Here is a 16,312-nt window from a genome sequence, read left to right as displayed (position 1 = left end):
ACGTCGTACATAGAATCTAGGAGTTGCAATGAGTAATTACAGTATTGAAGTATGGCTTGTGAACTAAGAGAAAGAACACTTCAGGGAAGACAGATTTTTCAAGATTTTGAATGTGTTCTGGCTGTGAGATTGGAAGACCAGGATGTGAAGATTGCACTTTGAGATGTCATGTTTGTACCAACCATAACTGTATTTATTTTTGTGAAAATTTGACAGTCGACACAGAATGTAAAAGGATTGCCTGAGAGTGATTGAAATGAGACTGCTTGCAACATAAATTCAGCAGATTGAGCTTGCCTGATCCTTAAGACATTATGAAGAGGGGAAGTTCCAACTTCCCACCTTCATGATATAGAGGAAATATGAGTAGTAGTATTTCTTCCATATCCTCTTGGACGTCTTAATAACATAATTGAGATTCAGATGGATTACTGGTAACAGGTGACTAAAATTTCAGGAATATTGAATTATAGCATACCAGTGTAAAATGGAACATATTCAGTACAGTAATCTCTCAGTTATCCAGATGGCCATTACCCAGACGCTGTGATGTGGCTGTTTGAAACCATTATACGTACATTTTTTCATAACGTAGTCAAAATGCATGAGTCCAGATGGAAATTATGGCTGCACAAACATTTTCGTTCCTGGCTGGGTGGGAATAGCCAAGTGGTGCCGCCCTGTCTGGCTGGGTAGTTCACCCAGTATTTGCTAGAGACTCCCTCAGTCGTTCCCACCTCCTGCTTGGTGACAATATAGTAAACAGCTCCTCTCAGACAGTTGTTATGGCAGTGCACTTGGTGTTTTTTGTGGTTGTTCCCTACCTGCTTTAGGTCTTGCTTTTCCTTGCATGCCTCTTCCTAGAGTGTATGATGATGGCCCTTCCACCAGGGAAAACAAAGAGTGTAGTGCTGACTCTGTAGAAGCGGGAGATCCTGGGTGAGATTGATGTGGGATGGCCAAATCATGAGTCTTGATTTTACTCTAGCTTACTGTGCTGTACCAAGATTTTATTCTATTGTACTATGATTTTATTCCATTTTACCATTATGTTTTGTGTTCCCACAGCATTTTTCTTGTGTAGCCGTTTTTTTCATATTTTCATGTCACTGCAGGGTATGGCCCTGCAGTGGTGATTGCTTCTCTGTGGTTGATGAGTCTGCTTTACCATGGTAATTGCTTGGCTGTAGTTTATAGGTTTGCTTGACCAGATAGAGTAGTGTTAAACAATAGGATCAAGTGTTGTATGATGTACTGAAGTGGCCCTTTACGTTGGCTTTCAGAGTTAGGTTATGTATGAATGGGAGCCAAGGGAGAAATCCATTATCTGCACAGAGCCATTACCTGGACTTGCCTCGGGTTCTAATACATCGGATAATCGAGGGATTACATCCATGCTCCGATTTCCGGTAGTGTTGTGTACCAGTGGGAGTGTTCGGCGAGCGAGTACGTTGGATATCAAAGCTATTTTCCCAGTAAGATATATCTATCTATTGCCAGACATCTTAATCCCCTAAGGGGTGGCCACAAACAAATCGCCTCCATGTTGCCCTGTCCCCCGCCATTTTATTTCCCCGCTCCCAGCTCACACACCCCTCTCTCATATACTGTACCTCTCCACTCCATTCCTCCATCTCGTCCTTGGCCTCCCCCTCCCTCTCGTCCCTCCACCTCACTCGCGAACACTCTCCTCGTCAGTCTCTTGCTCTCCATCCTCTCCACATGTCCAAACCACCTCAGTGTGTTTCTCCTAATGCTGCCTATCATATCCACATCCACACCACAATGCTCCTTCACTTCCTTATTTGTCAGTCTCTCTCTCGATGTGACTCCACATGCTCCTTTCAAATAACTCATTTCCACTGCTCTCACTCTTGACTTCTGTCCCTCCAACAAGGTCCAAGTTTCACTTCCATATGTTACAGTTGGTATCACAGTACTGTCATGTAGTAGCTTTTTCACTTCCATGCTAACTTCCCTGTTTCTTATCATTGCTTTCAAGGAACCAGCAATCATTCTTTCCTGTTGCACCCTTTCAAGCACTTCACCCTCTAAACTTCCATCCTTACTCATCACACTACCCAAGTAATTAAATGCACTCACATTTTCCATTTCCTCCTCATCCAGCCTCCCTGTACATTCACTGACTTCATCTTTCTTGAAGACCATAACTTTACTCTTCCCTACATTCACTTTTAGATTCCGTTTCTTACACACTCTCCCAAACTCATTCACCAGGCCTTGCAGCTCCCCTTCATCTTCACTTAACAACACAGTATCAGCTGCAAACAGCATTACATGTTGTTTCCAAACACTGCCCTCTCTCACTAGGGCCACTCCAACTTCCACAGCTCTACCTTGTATCTCTTTTTTAACCCTATCCATATACAGATTCAACAACCATGGAGACATGACACATTCCTGTTTCAAACCAACCTTCAAATAGAAAAATTCACTCATTTCACCATCCACATGCACTGCAGCCTTAGCACCCTCATACGTACTCTTCACGGTCTTCAACAACTTCCCATCTACTCCATCCATCCATCCATCATCTAATCCTACATTGCCCCATGAGGAGCGTAGGAGCCCGGGGCTGGGAAAGTTGGTCCTGGCATTTAAGATGAGAGTGACCAGCCTCACTCATCTCTGAGTGGCATTACATGAGCAATAGACCCCAACCACCCCTTGGATATAAACCTTCACCGACTCAATCCGATTGGAGCACCTTTATTACCCACTAAACCACCAGGAGCCAAAATTTGGTTATATGGTTACCACCCAGCATGGTAAATGGTTTCCTGGTATACAGGAAATCATTTGGCTTGTCACTCAGTGTAGAGTCACCCACAGGCAGAAGGAAGAGGAAAGAATGAAGGAAAGAAAGACAGAAGAGGGAGTGTAAAATCACTCATAGGCAGAAGAAAGTGGTAAGAAACTATCCACAATCCTTATCTCTCCACCCTGTCATATGCTTTCTCCAAATCTATGAAGGCCGCATACAACTTGTTTCCATTCTCCAGAAACTTTTCCACCAAAGATCTAAGAATGAATATCTGATCTACACAACTTCTTCCCTCCCTAAAATTTCCTTGTTCTTCTCCAACTAATTCCTCTCTTATTTCCCCAATTCTGTCATTATCTTACCATATACTTTTCCTATTACACTAAGAAGACAAATGCCCCTATGATTACCACACACTTCTTTTTCCCCTTGTCCTTTGTACAGGGGAATAATTATACCTGACTTCCAATCTTCTGGGACTCTACCTTCCTCCCAGGCCAATCTGCACATCTTCCACTTCCATTTTACTACTATATCTCCTCCATGCTTCAGTATTTCACCACACACTCCATCACTTCCTGGGGCTTTCCCCATTTTACCTTTCTTCATTGCTTCCACAACTTCCATCCTACTGATTTCTTCCTCTGTTCTCACATCCCTCTTTCTCTCAGCCATTCTCCAGCCACTTATACTTGCATTACTTTCATTCTTTATTTTCAGCAATTCATTAAAGTGTTCTCTCCATCTGCTCACTTTTTTTATCTCCCTTTTCCACTAGTAATCTACCATTTTTATCTTTCACTCTCCAGCTAACTTCATTGGCACCCTGTCTAACTTTCTTTACCTCTTTCCGGAACATTTTCTTACATTCCCTCCACTTTATACTCAGGTTCCTTCCAAATTCCTCATTCACTCTCTTCTTACTCTCTTTTACTAATCTTTTCACCTCTCTCTTCCTCTCTACATATAACTCTCTCTTCCATCTCTCAACCTTTTCCATGCCCCTGTTTCTCATCCACTCACCATATGCTTTCTTCTTTTATGCCACAGCCTCTCTCACCTCTTCATTCCACCATGCTGTTCCCTGCACCCTCTTTCGTCTTCCCTTCATCCCACTCACCACCTCACATGCTACACAGATTTCTTCTGTGAATATCTTGCACACATCTTCCACATCTCCCATTTGCTCCAGTCTATATTTACCCAGTTGCTCCTCCACTTTCTTCTTATATTCTGCCTTTTTTCCATCCTCTTGTAACTTTTCCACCCTCCTTTTTATGTACTACTTCCTCCTGTCCTTCCCTTCTTCTATTTCTCCATTTTATTTGGACTTTAATTCTGACCACCACCAAGTGGTGTTCTGAAAGTCCACTCCCCCAACCTCTATATACTCTTACATCCATCACACACCTTCTCATCCTTTTATCCGCACACACATAATTAATCAGTCATTGCCTTCCATTCATTCAGTTCACTACCCACCCCTCTCATCACTCGCCACGTATACCTATGGATCATTTTGTACCTAAAGAGGGTATTAGCTATCACTGACCCCCTCCCAGCACAAATGTCCACTAAAGCGCTGCTATTCTCATCCATCTCTGCAGGGACACCCCACTCACCAACTTCTCCATCTGCCTTCCCATTCCCTGCTTTTCCATTCATATCTCCAATCAAAAACACTCTCTCATTCCATTCAAACTTTCCATGCACACTTCCACATTTGTCCAGAACTCTCCTCTCACTCTGCTTGCACAATCTTGCGTTGGCACATACGCACGCACAGTCACCCGCATTTGTAGTTTAACTTTCAGTTTTACCCACACAGTTTTTGAGACAACAGATCCATACTCTCTTATATTCTCCTTCCATCTGTTACTCATAACAATACACACTCCTTTTGCCCTCTTATTCTCACCTACTCCTGTGCATGTACCCCATCCATACTCCCATTCTCTCAGTCTCGCCTCTCCATTTAGTTTCATTTAACCCACATACATCCACGTTTGCACTTTCAAGCACCTGGACAATCTCTCTCTCTCTCTTTCACCTCATCATTTGCACTCCTTACATTCCATGTAGCTGTCCATACCAAGTCCTTAGTTCAGTCCTTAGTTGTTGCCTTTTGGCCAGTCCTGGTCCGAGGCTTCTTGTTCGTATTTTTAGTCAGTTGTTTTCCGGGGAGGGGCACTAACCCTCCGCCAACCCACTTGTTGTCACATAGGGAATATGTGTTGGATGGTTATAAGGTTACCACCCAGCATCGTAAATGTTTTCCTGGTTTACAGGAAGTCATTTGGCTTGCCACTCAGTGCAGAGCTACCTTAAAAACAGTATCACTGCACTAAGTGGGTGGATGATGGATGCCCCCACCTACCACCCATAAGATACTGAAGAAAAACCAAAGATGCATTCCAGGCCCAAACCTAAACTCTCATATACCTTACACAGTCAATAGAGACTGACACAGAAATACCATAGGCAATGTTATTATCCTAAAAAACGATACTATTGCTAAAAAAAAACATGGGTCAGCAAACATCACATGCAGGAAGGTGAGGCAGTGGGATGGCAACTGACAGGCAGTGAGCTGTGTGGGGGGGGAGGGGACAGGCAAGGGCAGGGGGATGGAAAGGGACACAAGCAGGGGTGGGAAGGGGGAGGGGATGGGGAGGGAGACATGCAGGGGTGGGGAAAGTGGGCAGGGAGACAAGTGGGGGTGAGAGAGGGAGGGGATGGGGAGGGAGACATGCAGGGGTGGGGAAAGTGGGCAGGGAGGCAAGTGGGGGTGAGAGAGGGAGGGGGAATGGGAGGGGCATGGGGATGGGTGGGAGACAAGCAGGAGTGGGGGAGGGTGGGGGGACAGGCAGGGAGACAAGAAAGCTAAACTGGTCTACTACTCCCCACCCCAACCCCCATCCTGCCTCACTCACTCGCTGATGCACCCATTTTCTCACTCACTCACTCACACTCTCTCTCTCTCTCACGTTATGGCAGTTTATTGATGACAAACGAAAAGTCTATGTCCAAAAAGAACATTTTCCTACCAGGCTGTTGCCAGGGAGTGTGGAGGTGGCTCAGCTGTTGCCTGGGAGCTTTGGTCTGGCACAACTGTTGGCCTGGCGGTGGTTTGGACGTGTGCGTTTCAAACCTACTGTAGAGAGCGGCAGGGTGTCGGACTAGCGAGGCAAATCATTCAGATTGTAGGAATATCCCCCTATTTCTTTTGTTTGGTTTAGCAAATTGTCAGTTATCAATGTATTGGAACTCAGGGAATGGGTGTACTGTACTTCATTTTGATTATCTCTGGGCACAGAGAATAAAAAACACTGTCCACATTCATCTTTGTCGGAAAAGATTATTGTTTTTCTACCTAGACAAAGATTTCTTAACTATTTCAACTCAGATTATGGCCAAGAGTAGCAATTTTTTAGTCAGTTTGTCTAATAACCAGTGACTTCCCTGTCGTATAACTGAGTCTCATGAAATTGCATGGTATGTTGATTTATTATTCAGATACTGTAGTGGGAATTACCCTGTTCTTTCTGGTAAGAACAAGCTGACCTTAATATGCACAGGAACTGTAATTGCATCCTTTTCCTTGTACAGTAGGTATTTTCTTATGAATGTAAAAACTCCACAACATGGGGGGTACAACTGCCATTTTCTTCCCTGTTCTATCCCAAAAAGAAATGTATGAGTATTCCAGTTTGGTTGGGAACAAGGTCATGATGATGATAATGATGATAGAACAAAGTTATTATAATGATAGGAAATTATGCAATTCTAACCTATGCTTTAGATGCTCAAGTAATTTCTGTGCTCTTACTTTAATACCAGTTTACAACATTCTAGCTGTTTTAAAAACCATCCATCATCATCATCCAATCCTACATTGCCCCATGAGTAACGTAGGAGCCCGGTGCTAGGCAGTTGGTCCTGACATTTAAGATGAGAGTGACCAGCCTCACTCATCCCTGAGTGGCATTACATGAGCAATCAACCCCAACCATCCCTTGGATATAAACCTTCACCGCCTCAATCTGATTGGAGCGCAATAATTACCCACTAAACCACCAGGTGCCAAAATTTGGTTATATGGTTACCACCCAGCATAGTAAATGGTTTCCTGGTGCACAGGAAACCATTTGGCTTGTTACTCAGTGTAGAGTCACCCACAGGCTGAACAGAGGTGGAAAGAATGAAGGAAAGAAAGACAGAAGAGGGAGTGTAAAGTCACCCGTAGTCAGAAGGACAAGGAAAGAATGAAGGAAAGAAAGACAGAAGAGAATGGAAGGAAAGAAGGATGGAGAGGAAAGGGCAGACACCTGAGAGCAGCACTACATCGAACAACTGTACAAATTTGTTAATTGTACATTAAGATGTTGTGGTTTGTCTATACAGTGTGTTACTTTAATTTTCTGTTTATGTTATTATTCTGTTTATCTCATCATTCTTTTTGTCATCCCCATCTACTGTAGCTGTTCTGTCCACACTGTGGCAACAAGACTCTGAAGAAGGTGTCAGTAACTGTGAACCCTGATGGCTCTCAGCAAATTTGGATTAATTCAAAGCGTCCAATTAGCACTCGAGGCATGAAGGTATGCTTTTGCTCTTTTTATGTTTATCTTAATTTCTTTATTATGAATGGAAGACTATAAGATGTGGAAGCTGCAAACATAAAAACACTAACATATTAAAAAGGAATTCAGAATAATGCTTAACTTGACCACCCTGACCATCCTTTTTACTTACATATTATAGGTATGCCTGTGTTCATGTATGTTGTTGCACCATTACCTAATTAAAATAATTTCATCCTTGATCAATTAGAATATCTCCAATAATGTCTCTTTTGATTATCTCATTATTACTGGGTATTTATTTATAGTTATATTTATTACATTTCAAGTAGGTGGGGGTGCCCATCATCCACTCACTTAGTGTGACAGTCTCTACACTGAGTGACAAGCCAAATGGTTTCCTGTACCTAGGAAACCATTTACTACACTGGGTGGTAACCATATCACTGGGGTTTTTGGCCAGGTGAACTGTCTCACAGATTCCCCTATCTAAAATCACTTAATCATGGCAAACATTTCGGAGAGCCTCAAAGGGCCCAATACCTGCCCAGGGCCCCAACCAAATGGGCAGAGCCGCATGGCCATGTGGAATGTGAGAGATGTAAATGAGGAGAGCAAGAGGGTGGAAGTGGTGAATGTGTTCAAGAGTGCGAGATATGCCGTGATGGCATTGTGTGAAACAAAGATGAAAGGGCATAAAGTGGAGGAGTGGGAGGGTGTGAAATGTGTAAGATTGGGCATGAATGGGTGAGAAAGATGCAAGGAAGGAGTTGCTTTATTGATGAATGAGGTGTGGCAGAGTGGAATGAGAGATTACAAATATGTCAGCTCGTGATATATGTATGTCAAGTTCGAGAAGGTGAAAGTGGCAGTGATTGTGGCGTATGCACTGTGTGACGACAGGAATGAGAGAGAGAAAGACAGGTTTTGGGATGAACTGGATGAAGCAGTGGGAGAAATGCCCAGAAGCTATAAAATAATCATAATGGGCAATATGAATGGAAGAGTAGGCACTGGTCCTAAGCATGACAATGGGTTGTAATGGAGTACCAGGAGAAAATGATAATGGGAAGCAACTGAAGGAAAGGAGGCTGTGCATTTGTAACTTGTATTTCAAACAAAGATGCTAATAAATTTACATGTAGCTATAGAGGGAATGGGGATAGTGTTGAAAGGAGCCTGATTGATTATGTGCTTGTGGAGAGGTCGATGATGGGAATGGTTGCTCAGATGAGGGCTGTGAGAGGACGATGTGGAGGTCTGTCAGATCATATGATTGTGGTATGCAAGATCAAGCTGAGAGGATTTAGGTGGACTAGGAGAGAGAGGTGCAGTCAGGGAGAAAGACTGAAAGTTGAGAAGCTGAGGATCATAGAACTGGCTGATGAATACAGGACCAAAGTAGGGGAGGAGTTAGAATCAGTGAATTGGAATGAAATGGATGTGGACATCCTGTGCTATGCATAAAGGGACTGCCTACTTAGGAATGCTAAAGCGGTTTGTGGTGTGGCAAGAGTAACAACAAAGAAGAAAGGTATGGCATGGTGGGATGAAGAGGTTAAGAGAGCAGTGGAGGAAAAGAGGAAGAAGTGGGTAGCGTGGTTACAGGACAGGGGCTTAATTGTAATAAGAACTGAACATATTGAGAGCACGAAGCACGTAAAGAGACTAGTGAAGAGGAAAAAGAAGGAGGTAAATGATGATTTAGGAAGAAAAATGAATGCAAATTACTCTGAAAATGGAAGTTATTCTGGAAAGAGGTGCAGAAATGTAGAAGTGATAGTGGAAAGAGATGTGAAAGTGTGAAGGATGTAAGTGGTAGATTACTAAACCATGGGGATGCAGTAAGAACCCGATGAAAAGAATATTTTGAAAGCCTGATGAATGGGAATAGAGAGAGATGAGCTGCTGTAAACACGATTGTTTTGGTGGGTGTGCAGAGAAGGAATGTAGTGGCAGGAAATGTGACACTTGCACAGGTGAAGAACGCTGTGAAGTGGCTGAAAAATGGGAATGAGCTGGGGTTGATGAGGTGTATGCAGAGATGGTTAAGTGTAGTGAAGAGAGAAGAATGAAGTGCTTGTTGGAGATATGTGAGAAGGCATGGATGAGTGAACCTGTGCCAGCGGAGTGGAAAAATTGTGATTTTACCCCTGTACAAAAATAAAGGTGATCGAAGCGAGTGCAAGAACTATCGTGGCGTAAGTTTATTGAGTGTGGTAGGGAAGTTGTATGGAAGAATTATTATAGAGAAAGTAAGAGAGATGTTAAAAGTCCTAGTGAGTAATGAACAGGGTGGCTTTAGGAGTGGCAGAGGATGTTTGGATCAAATATTTGCGGAGAGACAGACAGTGTTGAAGGATTGTGGAAGGTTTTGCACATGTATGGTGTAGATGGTAAGCTGCTAGGTGCCGTCAAGAGTTTTTATGATGGTAGTGAGGTATGTGCAAGGGTAAGTGGGCATCTAAGTGAATGGTTCATGATCAGTGTGGGCATACGACAAGGTTGTGTGATGTCCCCTTGGCTGTTGAATATATATATGGTTGGGGTGATGAGATAAGTAAAAACACGAGTAATGGAGAGAGGGATAGCGTTGGCAATGATTGGTGATGGATGGAATATCTCAAATTTGTTTTCTGGTGATGATGCAGTAGTACTTGCAAATACCAGACAAGAACTTGGTAGACTAGTGCAGAATTTTGCTGATGTCTGTGGGCATCGTGCATTGAGAGTAAATGTAGAAAAGAGTAAAGTGATGGTAATCGAGAGAGAAGGTGACTCGCAGTGTGATGTTACAGTGAATGGAGAGAGACTGGAATTGGTGAGAGAGTTCAAATACCTGGGTACAGTGATAGAAAAGAGAGGAAAATATGCAAAAGACTTGGAAAGTAGAGTGACACAAGGAAGAAAAGTAGCTGGTGCAATGAAAGCTTTGATTAGAAACAGGCGTGAGTGTTGCAGCAGTGCAAGGCTCACATGATGGGGTGTTAGTGCCAACTTTAACATATGGATGTGAGACTATGGTGTGGCATGAAAATGAAAAGTCAGGAGTGAGAGCTCTGGGGATGGGACTGCTGAGGGATGTATGTGGAGTACAGAGAGTGGATAGGATATGAAATAATGTGATTTTTGAAAGATGTGGAGCAATGAAGTCTGTGGACACCAGAATCAAAGAGTGTATTGAGATGGTACAGTCGTGTGGAGGGAATGGATGATGATAGAGTGGTGAAAAAGGTGTATATGAGCGAATTTGAAGGAGGGAGGAGGCGAGGTGACGAAGGAGAAAGTGGAGGGTTATAGTGGATAAGTGTGTGAGGAAGATAGGTATGGAAGTCAGTGAGGCTAGGGGACTGACAAGAGATCGAGTTGGCTGGATGAAAGTTGTAAGAAGAAATGCACAATGAGGGATTTGGCACCCCATTTTAACGTGACAGCGTCCCGATTAACTCTCGGATACGATTACGTGAAGCTACAGATTGTGATGAAAGTTTTTGGTGTATCAGATTGAGTTGGGATTCTGGGGGCTTGAATGATGAGTGAATGGAAGCATGGCCTGTTGGATTGGGCAAACTTGTGCTGTCTGGGCATTCCTCACCTGGCCCTAGTGTGGCATGATGATGATTCGAGGAACCAGACAGATTGACATATGAGTTGAAAACAGTACATTCATAACTTCAGTTGATGGAGGTAATGATGGAAATGGGGAAGTTGTGAAAGAAGCTATGCATTGCCAGGTTACACCTCTTTTTTTTTTTCTGGTATGAAATTATTGTACAGGAACAGTCAAGTCGCCTAAGGTGTGGCTGTTTGGTTCTGGACCGTGCCCGTACCATAGAAAACTGTGCCATACAAGTAACTAAACCTATGGGAAAAATGGAATTTGGTTCTGGATGTCCGCCCAAAGTCCCTCTTTTCATCCCACTTTTCCCCATGTTTCCCCACTTTACCTCATTTTTCCCCACTTTACACATGCACACAATCAAGCAGTCAGTCATTGAATGTATTACATGTAACAGTAGGCACAAAATACGGGAGGATGATCAGTCTTGTGTCTACTTGGGCATAATACAGTCGTTCGTAAAACCGCTATGAACGGGTTAATGACAAAGCACCTATCTCTAAGATGAAGTATAATGCCTCCCATCATCATCATTACGTATAAAAGAATGATTATTAATGTGTTAAATGTGAGTTTTGTTGACACTTGAGCATACAAACTTTATCAAACTTCTTCAGTCAGTGCTTGACCAGGCAATCAGCTGACCGACCAAAACATTAAAGATGGCAGAGGCTGCCAGGTCAAGCACTGATTGAAGAAGTTTATTTGATAAAGTTTTTATGCTCAAGTGTCAACAAAACTCACATTTAACACATTAACCCCTTAACCGCAGGGCGTCACTTTCGTGACGCTTGGGAGCAAGGGATCATACCGCGGGGCGTCACTTTTGTGATTCTGTGTTATTTTGAATATGTCCGGGCTTTCAAGTGGTGGCTTGTATCATCTATCAGTACTGCCAATGTCCAACACTAGTCAGCACTCCTAATCTCATCTGTACTCCCATCCATTGTTAACAATTTAGCCATTTCTCCCCGTTCTTGACTCCCCTCCCTACCTCCCCTCCATTACCCTATCCTCTCGCCTGCCCGGCCGTGCTGCGTTAAGTAAATCTTCCCTGGAATTTTTCACTGATTTCATCCATTGAAATAAGCCCTATGCCCTATTCTTATACCAAATAATATATACAAGAAAAAAATAAGGTAAGTGAGAGTGCCATACACCTAGAATTGGCTAATTATCACCTGGCAACACCTCACGTGCACTCGTTCGCTAATTTTCGCTGTTTATTTCCCCTTGAAATATGCCTTATAATCTATTTTCGTAATAAAAATATATATAAGAAAGGAAGGGAGAAGCCTAAGTGATATTTACATTCACCTGGAACTACCTAATTATTGCAGGCCACCACACTGTATTCTACGCTAAGTAAATCTTCCCTGGAATTTTCCACTGATTTCATCCATTGAAATAAGCCTTATGCCCTATTCTTATACCAAATAATATATACAAAAAAGAAATAAGGTAAGTGATAGTGCCATACACCTGGAATTGGATAATTATCACCTGACAACACCTCACATGCACTCGTTTGCTAATTTTCGCTGTTTATTTCCCCTTGAAATATGCCGTATAATCTATTTTCGTAATAAATATACATATAAGGAGGAAAGGGAGAAGCCTAAGTGATATTTACATTCACTTGGAACTACCTAATTTATTATGTATTGTCTTGGTTTCCTGCCAGTCATTTCATTGCTATATATTGGCAGGTCTCACAAGGCTAAAGTTGGTAGTATTGCACTCACCCTAGCCAGGCGGCAGGAGGCCACCACTATCAGTTCACTGTCATCTTTTAAGGTGAACGTCTGATTCGCTCCTGCTAACTTCTGCCGCTTTTTAGCCCCATGCAAAGGGCCCTGTGACCTTTTAGCCCCTACTAAACCTCGTGTGGAAAGAGGTAAAGGGCTGACAATTGATAAAGAGTGACTACGATCTTTCTATTGTGTAAAACAGTGCAAGTGGAATTGTAAATAATGTGTAAACAGCAAGTGAAAGCAGTGAATGTAAATATACGTGAACAGTGGAAAATAGTTTTATAAGTTACTTCAAGTGACAGTGCATAACACAGTGTAAATAAAATAGAAATGTAAATAACGTAAAGAAAATAGAGAACGTAAATAGAAATGTAAATGAGTAGTATTATAAGAATACGAGTATATACCCTAGGAGTAATGAAAGTGAAAGTTTCACTCTAGCATGTATGAATACTGTGAGTTATGAGAGTGAAGGTGAAAGTGACATTCACTCTCAATGCCAGTATACAGGACGAGAAGGTGAATGCTACGTATTTTACTGAAAGAAATTGAATGACTACAGTGACAATAAACTACTATTACTGAAGGAAACTTATGGATAAAGACTGTAGATATATATGTGTTATATAGTAATAGAAATATAAACTGTGAGTGTTTTTATGAATAATAAATGACAGAACACCAGCGGTGAACTAGCGCAAGTGGGAAGGTCATATGCCCTCATAATTTTCATTGCTTTCGCAGGGTTTTTTTTTTTTTTTTTTTTTTTTTTTTTTTTTGAGTATGGATTCCAAACTATTTGAGAATCATAGAATAGTGCTTCTAGTGATAATATCAGACTGTGGTAATCTTATTACGGGTTGTCGGGAAGTGTAAAGTGGAGACTTTGTTACCCAACTTCAGAGGTCTCCACAAGTCCTACGGTACTTGATGAAGGCTCAACAAACACCCCAGGAGAAAGCTGAAGGTATGTGCCATAAGCATTTATGATTTTAATATTCTAGGACTAATAATTGATTTTTGGCAAATATTTTTAGAGAATCTGTCGGAGCGCGAATATGCCCGCGGGAGCCGCAAGAAAAAGCAAAACAAGCCCGTGGTTAAAGGGTTAATAATCATTCTTATATACGTGATGATGGGAGACATTATACTTTATCTTAGCTCAGATATAGGTGCTTCGTCACTAACCTGTTCATAGCAGTTTTACGAGCAAACCTACAAACTAGCCACAATACCGAAAGAATCTTTAATGTTTCATTACTTAACACAATGAATTTGGTGAAGTTTAACCTCCTCATAAGAGAGAAAAAAGTCCACAGTTGGAGCACTTGTGGTATGGAGCTGAAGTGGTCGCCATCTTCTTTGTTTAAAAACAGGGGAGCGTGCCGCCAGGGGAATTTGCCCGCATGTTTCAAACCTTGCCACGCCTGCACCATAGGTAGTTTATGCATGTGGTTCTTTTCTTTTTTGGGTCTGGCACCTTGCTGTCATAGAAAACCATGGCATAGAAGTTTGCGCCATAGGTGACTTGACTGTATTAATAAAGTACCCTTGTGCAAGTGTCTTCATCATCATCATTATCCTAACCCCATTTCATCCTAAAAAGAGGAATGGGGAGGATTCAGAAGCAGAAAAAGGAAACATAAGTGTAGAACAGCAGTTCTCAGACTTTGTAGTGTGTGACCCTATTTGGAATATTTCAAGACTTCACAACCAACAGGGTAGAGAGAGAGAGAGAGAGTGACCGGTATATATCATAGTTATTATGAATATGCCAATAGTTTAGTAAGGATAATTACAATTTCAGTAAAGTAAATAACATACACTGAAAACATTAGGCCTATTCAATGTTGCTGTCATCGATCAAAATTCCTCTCGCGACCCACCTTTGGGTCGTAACCCATACTGTAGTTTGAGAATCACTGGTGTAGAAGAATTGTCAGCAGTGTGAAATAGGCTTTATATTCATTTAGTTTTCTTATAGACTTTCAAAGTTCCCAGTTACATCTCACAGGCATTTTATATAGAGTATTCTCGTGTCCAGTATGGTATTTTTGTCAGACAGTACTACCATATTAGGCTAAATCTGTACTGGACAAACAACAGACCTTATGGGAAAAATGAATAATGTCAGACAAGCCTTGAAAAAGTCCCCCCAAACTTCAGCTTAACTACATCATGACACAACTAAGATTTTACTAACCATTACGGTGAGTGGTGATGGGCTTGTGGGGGAAGGAGGAGGGGTTTCCGAGGCTGTAGGAGGTCCTACTGACCCCTTTGAGAAGGGCCTTCAGGATCTGAGAAGGCCTCTCTGCTTCAGCCTCCTTCATAAATCCCTCATAGTCACACACTAACACATCATCGTCATCATCAGGGGGAAGTGCTGCTGCTCCTGCCTGTTGTTGAGGTTTCACCAAGGCTCTCCTTTCATCATCTCGATGCGCAAAGAACCTTGTGATTAGGTCATCATCCCACGAGTAGTAGTACAGGACATTTCACGTCAGCACTAGAGAAGAGCTCCTCGGTTTTGGCCCACTTTGCACAGCCGATACATACTAGCCCAACAAATCTGTATGAAAGTATTATATATGTATTTTTTTTCTGACCGTACTAGAAGCGAATAGTACTGGACTAATGCATACTGACACAGGGTACTGTGTTTATATACTGGTGTATATATATATATATATATACAGGTAATTCCTTAATTAACGCGAACTTTTTTCACATGATTTTGGTTATCCACGAATTTTTTGCACAATAATAAAAAAAAAATTATAGTATTCAAATAAATAATTTTGATATAAGAGAGAAATAAATAAAGTATAAGAATTCCTACCTGCTGCCCATGTGCATACATATATGTGTGTGTGTGTGTGTGTGTGTGTGTGTGAGGTTGGTCTACCACGCACCACACAGTCAGTTTGAATCCAACGGTCAAACCATGTGTGACTCGCGAATCGTCATTTGTGGCTTATTTTTCTGTCCTCCAGTGATTGCTTGCCTTGTCTGCCAACATGGTGCCTAAGCGTAGTGCTAGTGATGCATGTGGTAACACACCAAAACGGACACGTAAAGTGATGTCACTGACAGAGAAAGTTAAAGTGTGGGATAAACTTAGGGAAGGAATGTCGGCGACAGTTCGCCGTCGGGACGATTCCCTGTCATTTATTTACATACCAGTTTATTTACGAAGTACAGTACACTAGTTTTTTACCTAAATAGAGTTATAAAATCCCTCTGAAAATTAGTTATTAAAGTATTAATTAATCAGTAATAAGTATATTTATAGAATGACGGGGGAATCATCCATGTTTTGACGGTGAATTGACTTGACGGTGAATTGTCTTGGAACCATATGTTTGGGGTGAATGAGTCAACTGTTCGTACAATAAAGAAGGCAGAATGTAGCATACGGGAGGCAGTGAGGGCTAGTGCACTAGACTGCTGAAGTATCTCCACCTACACCTGTGCTTGTCAGCTTTCAGTGTTAAATTTCTTACATATTTGTTGTTTTTCATGCTATATGCTAGTTTATAAGGTGTATGTGGTGCATAAACAGTATTAA

At 41.9% G+C, this 16,312-nt stretch overlaps 1 protein-coding gene across 1 annotated transcript in view; it reads left to right on the top strand.

The window, feature by feature from the left end:
- The window catches only part of LOC145413992 (RNA-binding protein NOB1), a 175,004-nt gene that overhangs the window by 147,859 nt on the left and 10,833 nt on the right, over window positions 1–16,312 (top strand). The window contains exon 7 of the mRNA XM_080283564.1: window positions 7,267–7,386. Within this exon, the coding sequence (XP_080139690.1) occupies window positions 7,267–7,386 (120 nt within the window). The remainder of the gene's footprint in view (window positions 1–7,266; window positions 7,387–16,312) is intronic.

Source organism: Coenobita brevimanus, chromosome 98 (assembly GCF_032717465.1).
Source record: "Coenobita brevimanus isolate Jiangsu-jjx chromosome 98, ASM3271746v2, whole genome shotgun sequence".
NCBI classification, from domain to species: Eukaryota; Metazoa; Arthropoda; class Malacostraca; order Decapoda; family Coenobitidae; genus Coenobita; species Coenobita brevimanus.
The sequence above is the reverse complement of the archived record's forward strand: the minus strand, read 5'-3'. Positions and strand labels throughout refer to the sequence as shown.